General features: G+C 41.9%; 1 protein-coding gene across 3 annotated transcripts in view; it reads right to left on the reverse strand.

The window, feature by feature from the left end:
• MED23 (mediator complex subunit 23) overlaps positions 1-14,160 on the reverse strand; it is a 684,519-nt gene that overhangs the window by 285,529 nt on the left and 384,830 nt on the right. For all 3 annotated transcript variants that reach the window (XM_078649215.1, XM_078649213.1, XM_078649212.1), the window contains one exon: positions 4,710-4,873. In XM_078649215.1, coding sequence (XP_078505341.1) covers positions 4,710-4,873 — 164 coding nt within the window. The remainder of the gene's footprint in view (positions 1-4,709; positions 4,874-14,160) is intronic.

Below are 14,160 nucleotides of genomic sequence, written 5' to 3' on the forward strand. Positions count from 1 at the left end.
AAGTCCGGGGGAGGAAAGGGCCTGGCCCGACGGCATTCCTGTAGATCTTTTTAAATCTAACATTTTATTCTGGGGACCACTTCTGACTCAGGTTAATAATGCGAGCTGTTTTAGTCACTTCTTACTGTCCTGGTCAGAATCAATATTGGTTCCCATTTTAAAAAAAGGTGATAGGGAAAATACCTTGTGTTATAGACCCATTTCATTGTTGGATTCAATGGTGAAAGTGATGGGTCGAGTTATTTTATCTAGACTGCAGGACTGGGCAGACTAGAATACTATTGTCTCTGACATTCAATATGGCTTCCGCAAAGGATTTGAAACCGGTCCTAGGATGCTGGTTTCCGGTCCAGGGAGGAACTGGCTTGGCAGTTCGGGCTGGACTGTTCCCATGAGGCACAGGGTCAAGACTGATTTGCAAATGGCCAGGTCTAAACTGGGGTGGCATGGTGAGCAAAACAATGATGGATTTAACCCAGATCTCTTGACTGGGGGGAGAATGTTTTGATATGTTCTGCATTCCGTCCATCAATTGTGTGTCTTTTGCTTTTCTCCAAAGGACTAGGCACTGTGGAACAGAGTCTTAATTTAAATATTCTCATGGGTAAATACACCACGGCAAAAAGGGGAAGGTTTTACTTGGCCTTTGTTGACCTAACTGCTGCCTTTGACTGTGACATCCATGACAAGCTTTGGAAGATTTTAGAGGGCATGTGGGTAGAGATCTAACTCATACACTTTAGGAGGCAATTTTATGTGGGTGCAAAGGCTAGTGTTCGATACGGAGCAGGAGGGGAATGTACGTTGCCATTTAGCATAGGAAGAGGAATGAAACAAGGGTGCATTTTGGCACCCTTTCTCTTCTCTTATATATAAATGATTTAGGATAGGTGTTGGCAAATGAGTGCCAGGATTTACCGATAATTGATAAACGTCCCGTCCCGGCCCTTTTATACTTGGATGACGCGGTCCTCATGGAGCGTACTCCATGGTGTCATTTTTTGTGGCATTTATGTCTAACCTGGGACTCGCTGTCAACTCCTCAAAAACATTTATTATGAAAGTTGGAGAAGGCAGCAATGCGTGTAGAGATATATATATATATATATATATATATATATATATATATATATATATATATTGATAATAAAATGATTGAAATCTCTAGAACCTTTTCGTATTTAGGTATTTTGTTTGATCGATTAGGGACTTGGACTCATGCGGTCAGAGTCAGAAGACTGCTGTTTATTAAGGCTATAGCTGCCTTATCCAACTTTAGTAGAACATTGGGCAGACGTCCTCCAGTAGAATTACTGCAAATCTACAAAGCTGAAAGTCTGTCAATTGCCAATTATGGATCTGGCATTTGGGGTCATGTAGATATTAATTCACTCCAGACAATAGAGAATACTTTCTTTAGATTTCTAATGGCAGTCCCAAATAGTACCTCTTCCTATATCTGTCACGCAGAGCTGGGCATGCCGCATATTGCGGATATTATAAAAATTCAGCCAGTTCTCCTATGGCATAGGATCTGGACGTCAGAAAAAACAGCACTTAATCATCAAATTTTGTGTGATAGTATCAAATGCAAGTGGCCATGCATATTAGGTGGCTAAAGTACATAACAACTTTTGTAATTAATCTTGGCCATCCAGAATATTACAATGATCCTCACACTTTAAGTGTAGTAGCTAGGGAAGACCTTAAAAGTAGCTGTCTGTCTTTACTTGAAACACATAGAACTTCTGGTGAAATGTCGAAATCTACTGTGCAAGTGCATCAGCTTACTCTAAACTCGCATAGTATCCACCTATATTTAAAGAATACAGAAGCTGGCTTTGACAGATTCTTGCTAAGGCATTTCATATTGGGTATCATTCATGGTACAATTAGTTTTACAGACTTGAACGACTGTTCAAGAACTATGTGTAAATGTCCATGTGACGATTTATCTCTACAGTCGACACTACATGTACTCTCATTTTGTAAATTGTATTCCATGCAGAGGAGGCGGTGGAGCCTCCCGATTTTAAGAACACTTGGACTCAGACAACGTCGCCCTGCTGTACTGGTTTTACAACTTTTAGATAATGATCTGTTTATTACATCTATAACTGTGTTCTTACAAAACATTTTTACATTTAGGAAAACGATTATGATGTGAATTTAGAAAAGTGGACGATAAAGAAATTGGTTTGATGTGTCTGCGTGAATACTGGATCCCTTAAGTTTGTATATTTTGTTATTTAAAAATTTGTGGGCTTGATCGTTATGTATTATGTGCTTTTTTATCTGCTTTTATGATTCTCTTATTTAAGAAATCGAATAAAGCTTTATTAAATTGAAATTGACTGATAGTACAGTGGCAACTGGACTTCGGCCAGACCGGAGAGGACTTAGTGGAAAGCCGACACTGCAACCAGGACCCTCTCACCATCTTCGTGGACCGAGGAATCCCTGCAGGAAGGTCCTAGAAGATAGTGTCGCATTCACAGCATCTTTATAGCATCTTCAGCATTCTTAATCCCTTGCACCCGGACCACTTCATAGGAATCCATTGCACTGTGGACAAAGTGCCTGGAACTGCTGAAGGACTGCTTTAAATGTGAATGTAACTGTTCTTGAAGATTTTGATGGCCCCCCTCAGTTACTTCCAGCTGGAGTTGTTCGCCCCAAGTACCTCTTACTGACAGTAGTGACACTTACCTATGTTTTCCTTGAAAAAGTTTGCAAGTGTCCAATTTGTTGATTTTGCCATGGCTTTTTTGCACTTGAATGAAACTGCACTGCTCGCAAAATCTATATATCCGGAACCCTCTGGTGGATCTTTTCTGTTCTAGTGTACAATTTTTTTTTTTTTTTTTTTTTAAACAGTCTATTTTTATAAATTGGTGTCTTATTTAATGAGTGTTGTGTCGATTTCTTCTTCAATTGCATAGGTGCTGTTTAAATGCTTAACACTTGTTCCTCTGAGTAAGCCTTGCTGCTCAGTACCACAGCTAACCATGGATGAGCTGAGGGTTTTACAGACGAAACCTATTGACGTAAAGTAGTTGGTGATTACACAACAAAATCATGTAAATACACCAGTAGCGGCTGGTGTCACAGCAGAGTGTCGAGCGGGGTGTATGTGTTTGTGTTTGTTGGGGAGGAGGAATCATAAACAACAAGGAAAATACATTAAAAAAAGAAAATAAATAACTACTGCCCGCCACAACCCCACACTCTTCTGCTTCTCTCTGGGTCCACACAGGATCTAGACTCCCCTATGGCCAATTCTGGCGCTGCTCTCATGCTGCTATTAGCATGATGGCAGCGTCAGGAAGGCCTGAGCGGCCTGGATGTACGCTCCGAAATAGACTGGGAGCCTGTGCCTGCTGTATCTAACCCAGCAACCAAGCTCGGGTTGGAGACAGCTCAGTGAACATGCCAATTTGGCAATCCTAAAACTGCTGGCCAAACCCACATGCTCATGGACAGCAGAGCAACCACTCCCCCTCTGTGACTGTCATTACCATGGCCTCACCCTAAGACTTGGCCCTTAGAACTTGAAAAATAAAATTATAATAAATCTGTTTTATTATCGTTTTAATTTTAAACTTTTGAGGCAGGTGGGTGGGAGCTCCTAATCAAAGCGAGGAGCCCACGCTGAAATGCACCCCACTTCCTCACAACATCTTTCCCTGTTTTTGAACACCTACTTCCAAATTAAATAGCTCATTACAAATTTTACAAATGTTGCGTCTAATTTGCAGTTATCGTTTCAAATGCCCGGAATCATCTCTTGTTTGCCCAAATAGTATGTACACCTTTGTCCCTACTTAACTTCTAATTAGGCACAATGTGCTTACAAACATTGTAGTGTTACAGATTCACAGAAAGTTCAAACATCTTGCAGTCGCTCAATAATAGTAGTGGCAAGTTTATATTGAATGATTTGTGGCATGCTAGTGCATGAATATATGGAACCCAACTCTGATTGAACAAGAAGACTTGTGGTACATAATTAAAACAGTGTGTTCCTACATTTTCTTGATTGTAGGTAGACTTTACTCCATTAAATTATTTTCAATTTGTAATTATTGGTTACATAGAAGGCTAAGGCAACAAATGATCAAGATCTCAGAGAGAAACGGACTGATACAGTTTTTGTTTAATTTTGAAAGCTTAATTTTCAGGTCTCTGGGACAATCATGAGCAAGTCATTTTGTTAGCTTCAAGAACATGTCTAGTGGCAAAGTTTTGCATGTTTAGCAAGTTCACAAAAAAAAAGCAGAAACAGCCAACGACCAGAAGAGCTAAGAGGGCAGCAAGAAGCATTCAAACTTTTTCATCAGCAGATGAAAGCGTGAACTGTTATCAACAAAATTCATATGAAATGTTCCCACAAATGATGGAGTTACAAACCCACTTCTGTCACCTCTTGTGCAGTCTCATGTTGAGCTTTTTTTGTTTCATTTACACATTAAGCATAATTTATTTCTTAAGTATGCAGTTGTTGACACTGGCAAAATAGGAGCAGAAATGGGTCCGCTTTCATGAGGTGTCTAATGAGAATGTGGTAATTATATTTAACAATGATTTACAGACTTTATAGAGGTGGATTCAATTTGTGACTGCTAATTTGAGTTGATAAGCTACAGGGCCTGACTGTTTCTCTGAACTATAACCAGCCTGTGTCATAAAAGTGACTTTAAAGGACTTACCGGTCACATGAGTTGCTCGAGCAAGTGTCAAAATGAGAGCTCTATTTAGTTCTTCTGATTCAGCAGACAAAACTGTTTTTGGGTCGCTCAGAAAACGGGTAAACTGTGGCTGGACCTCAGAACTGCCAAGTGCCGTTATGAGGCGAAGGGCAGTGCTCTCCACACTGAAAAAGACACATAAGAAAGTAGGAGCTTTAGTTAAATAATGTTAATGTTTAAATATTAGGGACTGATTCAGACCCACTAAGAAACCATTATGCATTTTTGACAAAGTCCAGTATACTCTTGCTATATTCATTCATCATCAAATGTAACTCTTAAGGTAGATAGTATATTAGGTGTTTGTTAAGGCACATTCCACGATCTCCGCTTCCTTCTTGAGGTGAACAACAAAAGGTTATCTAAGTTATGGCAATTATTCATAGGTCATGTATGGAAGGAGGAAAAAACAATTGTGCGCCTTAACCATTGATATTAATCGAGGTAACAGACATGCAAGTACTAATCTTTATCCACATCCCTACACAAATCTAGGTCAGGACCAGAGGCGAGAATTATACATTCAGCTTCTTTTTATCAACTCAGCTGCCAATCAACATTTAACGTAATTAAAGCCAGAGAACCACATGCCCCATGAGTCTCTGGTTATAGGTCTCATTTTGATTTCTACAATCAGATGACCAGTGCTGCAATGTACCAATCATCAAGAATAACATTTCCGCTTTCTTCGCTGCTCAGCAGCCAGATATGTGATGACCTTGATGACTGTTTATTGTTATAGACAATATTGGTGAACATGGTGTGCTTTTTAGCTTTACTTTAATTGATATGTCGGACGCTTTGATAAATTATGGATCTGGACAGAGTTCATACTCTATATACTTATGGTATTGAATAGTAGCCTAACATTGGCTAGATTATAGTCTGCTCAATCCTGGATGTACGCGCTAGAGGGACCCCTTTCTGGACCACAACACCTGGTGGAAGGGTTCCAGTGGGCAGGCTCACAGAGCGGTTTCATAGTGTTTGCATTTATTGCCCAACCCGCATCATGGTGGGTGGGGTGGCGTGGTAATGCACCTTACAGCCTGTGCACTTGCAGATCGAGCTGCCAAGGCTGAGCCCAGTTACATGTGGTGGCTACCAGGGACGATGTGAGTGCAGAGACGTTCTGGCTGTCTGCTCTTCTTTCTGGGCATTAGAGTAGCTGCCTCCAGACCCTTCTGATATGCTTAAATAATTATAAATACACCAGCAAATATCCAGAGAACAGTCATCAGCAAGACCTACATTGGGAAATATGTATCACCAGCAACAGGTGGGTGTTGCTCGAAATACTGACAGGGTACCCTATTGAGGATCTGTCTGGGATAAGATAATTAAGGTGCCCTCATCTTAAACCCTAAGAAATGTAAACAATCCTAATCTCCATGGCAGGGTCCTGAGAAGGAAAATGCTACTTACCAGTATGCATCTGTTCTTGGCATGTAGGGCTGCAGAACCACACACTATTGCATTTGATCACCATCTGGTGGTGGGCCTGGATGATTACACTTTGTTGTTGTCTTGGAAGAGTCTTTGTCTGTTGGATGACTCCTCCCTTAGATCGTAGTGCTCATGGGCATCGACTCCATCTCCAGATTGTTTTTGCCATTGGGTAAATGATGGAGTTGTACGAGTACAGATAGAGATGACCAGGTATTGTGTATCTAAATAAGATAATACTGGAACAGATAGAGGTAGCCGGGGTGGCAGGTGGACGTGTGTGGTTCTGCAGCCCTACATGCCAATAACAGATGCATACTGGTAAGTAGTATTTTCCGTTTGAGGCATATGGGCTGCAGACCACACCCTCTTTCGAAACACGGCGACCGGGAACACACAGAGGAGGGATACCACAACCTTGTTCGCAATCCACAGAGGGATCGAACCTTAACTACTTTCTGGAAACCTTTAATTGGATCCCCTCCCGGTACGACTTGGTACACACACGTATCCAGTATACCTTTGCGTTCATCCACCATACTTGGTTTGGAGATCGTATACACAGATGAAAAACCAATTGCTCTAAACTCAGAGCGGAGAATCATTGCTTATATTCCGATGTTTATTAACTTCATATACTGTACCATCCACCCGAAGCTAAAGTGTCCATTAAGTCCGACCTACTGACCAGTGGGTCACACCACTAGCCCTGAAGAGTCGTGTTGACTCAACTCTAACACGGCGAGCCTGCGGCGTGTCGGCTGAATGTGGATCAAATAAACAACCTTCCTAAAGGATAAAGACAAAAAGACACAAAGATCTGCTGTTGTTTATTACAGAACTGTCACTTACTTTGTTGAGATGATTTTCTGTCTTTGATTATACTAATTTGTGGTTGCGAGAGCTTTGCTTATGCAGACCACACCCTATTGCATAGATTGCACAGCAGTTTCTCCCTTAGCAGCGACCACCCGCATCTGTTGCAGTAGTTTGAAATAATGTTTCGAGTCCAGCCTGGCCCACACTTGCTTGTTGTATTGCCTGCACATCTACATAGTAGTGTTTTGTAAATGTGTGCGGAGTAGACCATGTACAGATGTCATCTAATGGTATATTTCTTAGGAATGCGGTAGATGCCCCTAATTTACGGGTGAAATGAGCCCTAGGGGCGTTTTGCTTCTTGGTAACTAATTTGAATGCACTTAACAATCCATCTTGCAATGCCTGATTTTGAAATAGGATTTCTCTTATGTGGAGGAGAAAAGGACACAAACAGTTGTTTAGTTTTACGAAATGGCTTAGTCCTATCAATGTAGTAGAGAAGCGCTCTTTTTACTTCTAATGTATGTAGAGCTCTTTCTGCAACCGTTTGTGGTTGGGGAAAAATACTGGCGACTCAATAGATTGGTTGACTTGGAAAGGTGAAATGACCTTTGGCAGAAACTTTGAATTTGTTTTAAGAACCACTTTATTGTGATGAAGTTGTATAAATGGTTCTTGAATTGTTAATGCCTGGATCTCACTTACTCTTCTAAGTGAGGAAACACCTACTAAAAAAGCATGTAAGGAACTGTAATTCACACTTATTCAATGGTTCGAAAGGAGGACCCATAAGTCTTGTAAGAACAATATTTAAATTCCACACTGGAGAGGGTGGTATTCTGGGAGGAATTATTCTTTTGAGTCCTTCCATAAACGCTTTGATTGCAGGTACTCTACACAATGACAAATGTTGTCTGTTTTGAAGATATGCTGCTATAGCAGCAAGATGTAACCTGATTGAGGAGTACGCTAAGTTAGATCTTTGCAGATGTAACAGATAGCATATGATGTTTTGTATGGAAACATCGAAGGGGTTGATGTTGTTATTTGTGCAATATGCAACAAACCTTTTCCACTTTGCTGCATAACATGCTCTAGTGGTAGGGCGTCTTGCTTCTTTAATGACATTCATGTAATCAGGTGGTAAATTTAGATATCCAAATTCTAAGACCTCAGAAACCAAATTGCTAGATTGAGCTGCATTGGGTCTGGATGCATAATCTCTCCATGGTTCTGTGTCAGTAGATGTGGGGAGAGTTTTAGTTTGTGATGTGGTACTACTGAGAGCTCTAGTAGCGTGGTGTACCAGGGTTATCTTGCCCACGTTGGTGCTATGAGAATCAATGTGAGAGAATGTTGATGTAGCTTGCGTACCTCTAATGGAATTAGTGGAAGAGGTGGAAAAGCGTACGCAAATTTGTTTGACCAGTTCATCCATACCGCATTGCCTTTGGATAATGGGTGTGGGTATTTGGCGGCGAAGCTTGGGCATTTAGAGTTGTGGTTTGTAGCAAACAGATCTATCTCTGGTTGACCACACTTTTGAAAAATTGGTTGAAGAACTTGATGATGAAGTTCCCATTCGTGTATCTGTTGTCTCTGACGACTTACCAGATCTGCAACTTGATTGTGAACTCCAGGTAGATGTTCTGCTAATAGAAAAATGTTCTGCGGAATGGCCCACCTCCATATGCTCTGCGCCAGCCGGGAGAGCTATAAGGAGTGTGTTCCTCCTTCTTTTTGAATGTAGTACATTGCTGTCATATTGTCCGTCCGGACTAGTACAGCTTTGTTTGATAGGTAATACTGAAACTATTTTAGAGCTAGAAAAATCGCTAGTAACTCAAGATGATTTATGTGGAGTAGTTTTTGTTACATTGTCCATGTACCCTGTACTGTGTGTCTTTGTAAATGCGCTCCCCATCCTGTGAGTGATGTGTCTGTGGTTAGTATCATTTGTGGAACAGGTTCTATAAATGTCCGGCCTTGGAAAGGTTTTTGGTATTTCACCATTGCAGAGAGCGATATGTCCGGTTGTCTACCACCACCAGATCTGTTATTTGTTGCTGAGCCTGATTCCACTGACTTGCCAAGCATTTGTAGTCTTGCATATGGTACTATGAAAATGCAAGATGCCATCATTCCTATTAGTTGCATGAACACTCGAGCTGGTAGTGAGTGTTGTGGCTGGAATCTTTTGATAAGATCCTGCATACTTTGTATTCTTGTTGGGTTGGGGTACGCTATTGCCTTGGAGGTTTCTATTGTAGCACCTAGATACTGCTGAGACAGGGACGGTTGGAGATTTGACTTCTTTTGATTTACTGTGAATCCCAGTTTGTGTAGCAGGCATATCGTTTGATGCATGTGCTGGTTGTAGGACTTGGATTTTATTAACCAGTCGTCCAGATATGGGAAGACATGAATGTTGTCCTTTCTTAAGTGTGCTGCTACTACTGCTAGACAATTTGTGAACACTCGAGGTGCTGTAGTTACTCCGAAAGGGAGTACCTTGATTTGGTAGTGTTGACCTCCTAGAATGAACCGTAGGTACTTTCTGTGCGATTGATGGATGGGAATGTGGAAGTAGGTGTCCTTGAGATCTAATGTGGCCAGGAAGTCGACCTTATTTAGCAACGGTAGTACCTGTTGTAGTGTGACCATATGAAAGTGGTCTGATTGTATGTACAGGTTTAGGGGTCTTAGATCTAAAATAGGTCTGAGGGACCCGTCCTTTTTGGATATGAGAAAGTATAGAGAATAAACTCCTGTGTTTTGATTTTGTTTTGGACTGGTTCTATTGCATTCTTTTGCAGTAGAGATGTCACCTCTTGTCTTAGCAGTATGAGGTGTTCTTGTGACATAGGACGCTGCCTGGGTGGTATTGTTGGAGGAGTGGAAGTGAGCTCCAGGCAATAACCTGACTGAATTATTTGTTTTACCCACCTGTCTGTGGTGATGGAGTTCCAGACAGGTGGGACCTGTTGTAACCTCCACCCGACAGGAGTGGAATGGTCTGGGGGGATGGAAGGAAAGTCACTGTTTGGGAGTAGAGGCGTTGCGATTGTTGTTTCCTCTACCTCTGCCCTTATTGTTGTTTCCTCTATACCCTCCTCTATAATATCTTTTACTGGGCGAGGTTTGTTGGGGCGCTTTATAAGAAGAGGAGGTATTGTTGGTTTGTAAACCCTTAGAGGCGCCCCTAATTGAGGAGCGACGAAAAGAAGGTCTATGGGTTTGCGTTTGTAAAGCTCCCATGGATTTTGCCGTGTCTGTATCCTTCTTCATCTTTTCTGGTGCACTATCGACTGATGGACCAAAAAGACGTTGTTAGTCAATAGGCTGGTTTAAGATACTGGCTTGTACTTCTGGTTTGAACCCGGAGATGTGTAGCCATGCATGTCTACGCAACAATACCCCTGTATTTATTGCTCTAGAGGCTGTGTGTGCCGAGTCTAGTGCACAGCGTATGGAGGTATTTGTAACAACCTTGCTTTCCTGTGTTAGGTCAGAAGCCCTGGTTTTATATTGTTCTGGCAAGTGTTGCATGAGTGACTCTAACTCATCATAATGAGCTCTATCATATCTTGCTAACAAAGCTTGAGTGTTAGCAATCCTCCAGACATTGGCTGCTTGTGAAATGGTGCGTTTTCCCGAAGCATCTAAAAGCTTCGACTGTTTGTCAGTGGGTGGAGCATCCCCCGTTGTCTGCGAGTTAGCTCTTTTTCTCGCATTTGACACTACTAGTGAGTCCAATGGCAACTGTCCTTTAACCCCTTCGACGCGCATGACAAAGCCAGCTCGTCATGGGCGTTACCTGCGTTACGCGCATGACGAGCTGACTGTCACGTAACGCGCAATTTTCAAAATCTCTGCTCGCAGCGGGAAAACCCGCTAGCGCGCATGCGGTTAATGTATGCTGGATCAGTTGGAGCCGCTTTGTACTTCTTTTCTAGTCTGGGGTTAATTACCCTGGCTCTAACTGGGTCTTTAAATATTTTGGGTGCATGTCTTACCACTCCACTAAGTATTGGAAGTGTGGTTGTGGTCTTATGTGACGACATTAGTGTGTCCATTAGGAAGTCTTCTTCCACTGTATCTGTGTGTAAATCTACTCCATGGAAAGTGGCTGCTCTATGAATGAGCTGCGTAAACCCAATAGTGTCATCTGGGGGAGATGGTCTAGATGGGTATACATCGTCTTGTGGCAGATCTGGTGCATTATACTCTTCCCATGGGTCACCTGATGGCCCAGGAATATCATTAGGGTCATTAATGTTGTCTATGTTTTGTTCACTGTGAGCCCTTGGGAAGACAGATAATGATACTGGCTGCCACAGACCCTAAACACTCCTTAGGGGAAAGATCCTCTGTATCCTACTCCCTTTGAACCACCCCGAGGCACTCCGCAGCCTTTTCAGGCCAAAACAACCCAAGCATCAGAGGTCAACATGGATGCTTTGAACACCTCAAGGTGGCCTTTCTTTTCAAAATAAATAAATAATGATAATAAATGAAATCAACCCTACCCCGGATGATGAGGATGAACCGGGTTACAGCTGACCTGGTCACTCCAATGCATTACAGATCAGAGATCCCACAAGTAAGGTAACCTTAAACATGCTGGATCCTGAGGACATCCACATTTCCTGTTTCTCAGAATAGTCTCCAGCGGATAAAGTGACACAATATATGGCGATATGTTTAAACAAACCTCTTGACAAGAAGGTGAGAAACTGCCTTAGGTGAAATACCTCAGACCCTCATTGGAGGATAAGGTTCATATGACCCCAAAACTGATGGGAAATGTGCTACTTTCCTATACAAGTTTGAGAAGGATCCAAAAAACTGGACCAACTGTTCTAGAAAGGATTGCCCAGACAAGCTTTTAGATATAACCTGCCCACTATTCAAAGCTATTGAGCTGGCGAAGGAGGCCAGGGAGACCTGGGACAAGATTTCCCCAGACATTCTCTCTGGGTGGGTTTAACAAGCTATATGCTTCCTCTGCAATGCAAACTGTGCCTTCTAAACAGAACTACACCGATCACTGCTCATCAAAATAGACCCCAAGCTAGGAGAATTGGTGACATCTGAGGCAGACCAAGAGGTGGAGGAGTGGTCTTTGGAAAACCCTTCATAAAAGAGCTAAAGAAAATCTTTCCAACATTTTCACCTCTAGACAAGGCCCAACAGTCATGAAAATGGTGTTTGGGCAAAAATGTTTATGGAGGGGCCGGTGGAGGAACAGGGGCGCTCAACTGGCTGACAGTTCTTCCTGTTTCCCAAGGAGTACAATCTCTAAGGTGAGGCTTTCAGTGGCAAGATCGGAAGGTCAGAGGATTTTTCCCCTCGTAAGGCACTGGCAGAGATCATTGAGGAAGAAGAACTTTCTGGCTTGCTGTCAACGCCCAGGTGGAATATCAGATACAGATTACCTCTTTTTTTTTAAGCAAAGGTGGGAATATGTCTGGGCCGGGAACCCAGCAGGGAGACATCTCGTAACTCTCCAAAAGAAAGAAAAACATAGTGTTTCTTATAAAAACCCTCAACCACCAGGGTTTGCCCCTTGGTGGCATGATTCATCATCTGGTCCATCCCTAACCGTTGCGGATTGGGGCATGCTACGATCTACGGTTATGTGGGAGCATTTTTTTAGGGTGTTTTTATAAAATGATAAAGAGGATCTTAAAGGAAGAGAGCGAAGGGTAGTGCTAAACTAAGTTAAAAATACCTGACCAGTAGGTCTATCTACTTTATTCTCGCCTCTAGTTGGTATGATTAAAAACAGGGGTCGGTTTTTTTAAGAAACGAGGTTATGATGTACCTGCGTTTTTCAAGGTCAACATGCTTAGAGCCATGCTCCTATTGGCTCTTCTTCAGGACCATGGGAACCTAGTTCCTATGGTACCACTCATATGGGTTCCTTATTAGGAACACGCTATTTGCATGCCATGCAATGTGCTGAATATTTATAATTTTACCACCTAGTTGGTGTTCTTCTACTGCTTTTCTGTGGATATATAAAGGAGTGTTTAGGTGTTTCAGCCTAAGGCTGAATGTCATCACTTAAAAATACACTAGTGAAACACCATGGCGTGAGAAAGCGTAATTGAGAACAGGAATGAGTGAACATTATTAGTGTTGTTCAATTGAACAAATCCCTCAACCTGGTATCATACGGTGCAGGATAAGCCGACGTTTGGAGCATAGTTTGATAATACTAGTCGGGTTTATAAATAAAAATAAGAGAAGTTTTAAATCAAACCAAAGAAACAAAATTAACAAAACAGAAATCCACATACATACTGGATGCTATATTATTATGTCATGGTCCCTCCGGGTCGAGGGTGGCCTGTTGTCACACTCTAAGAAAAAAGGGGGGGGGGGAGGGGGAGAAGATGAACGACTTTAGAAAATTAGTCAGCATTTGTAAATCTGATACCGATTCTCGGGAAACGGTACTCGTGGTATCACGGCTGAAGGTCTGTATAAGGGTAATCAGCGTTCCTTGAGAAAAGGGGATCGGGAAAGGTCCTTACTTAGTCTAGGCAGACCCTTGTCCAATGTATCTACTCGGCTTTCCCCAGGGACAGCATCTTGCCGATGTGCGTTCTTCCGTGATATTTTGTTATTAGACATAGCGCGGCGACGGGACATTCTCGCCTACATTCTCTCACAAACTAGACCGTTAATTGTCTTTAAATGGCCCCTTCACATGGAGTGACCACTGGGTTCCATTGTGGTATTCATATGTTGAAAATGAACTGAGTTTCTAATTACTTTATCATTGTGTTGAAACATGGTTTTCAGTAAAGAAATAGACTATGCATTAACTATGTTTTTTTCTCCTCGAAGAAACATTGATTTTGTTAGGGTACTTTCATGTTTTGATGTTTTCGTTGAGTTCTCAATATATACAGTTTCAGCCAAAACAAATATATATATGGAAAATACTACTTACCCAGTATGCATCTGTTCTTGGCATGCAGAGCTGTAGATTCACATACTTTGCATAGCCTGCCATCTAGTGTTGGGTCCGGATGTTCGCACTTTGTTTTTCTTCGAAGAAGCCTTCTTTGGTTTGATTTAAAACCTCTCTTGTTTTAATTTATAAACCCCACTTTCATATTTACCAAATAGG

The sequence above is a fragment of the Lissotriton helveticus genome, chromosome 6, assembly GCF_964261635.1.
Source record: "Lissotriton helveticus chromosome 6, aLisHel1.1, whole genome shotgun sequence".
Taxonomy (NCBI): domain Eukaryota; kingdom Metazoa; phylum Chordata; class Amphibia; order Caudata; family Salamandridae; genus Lissotriton; species Lissotriton helveticus.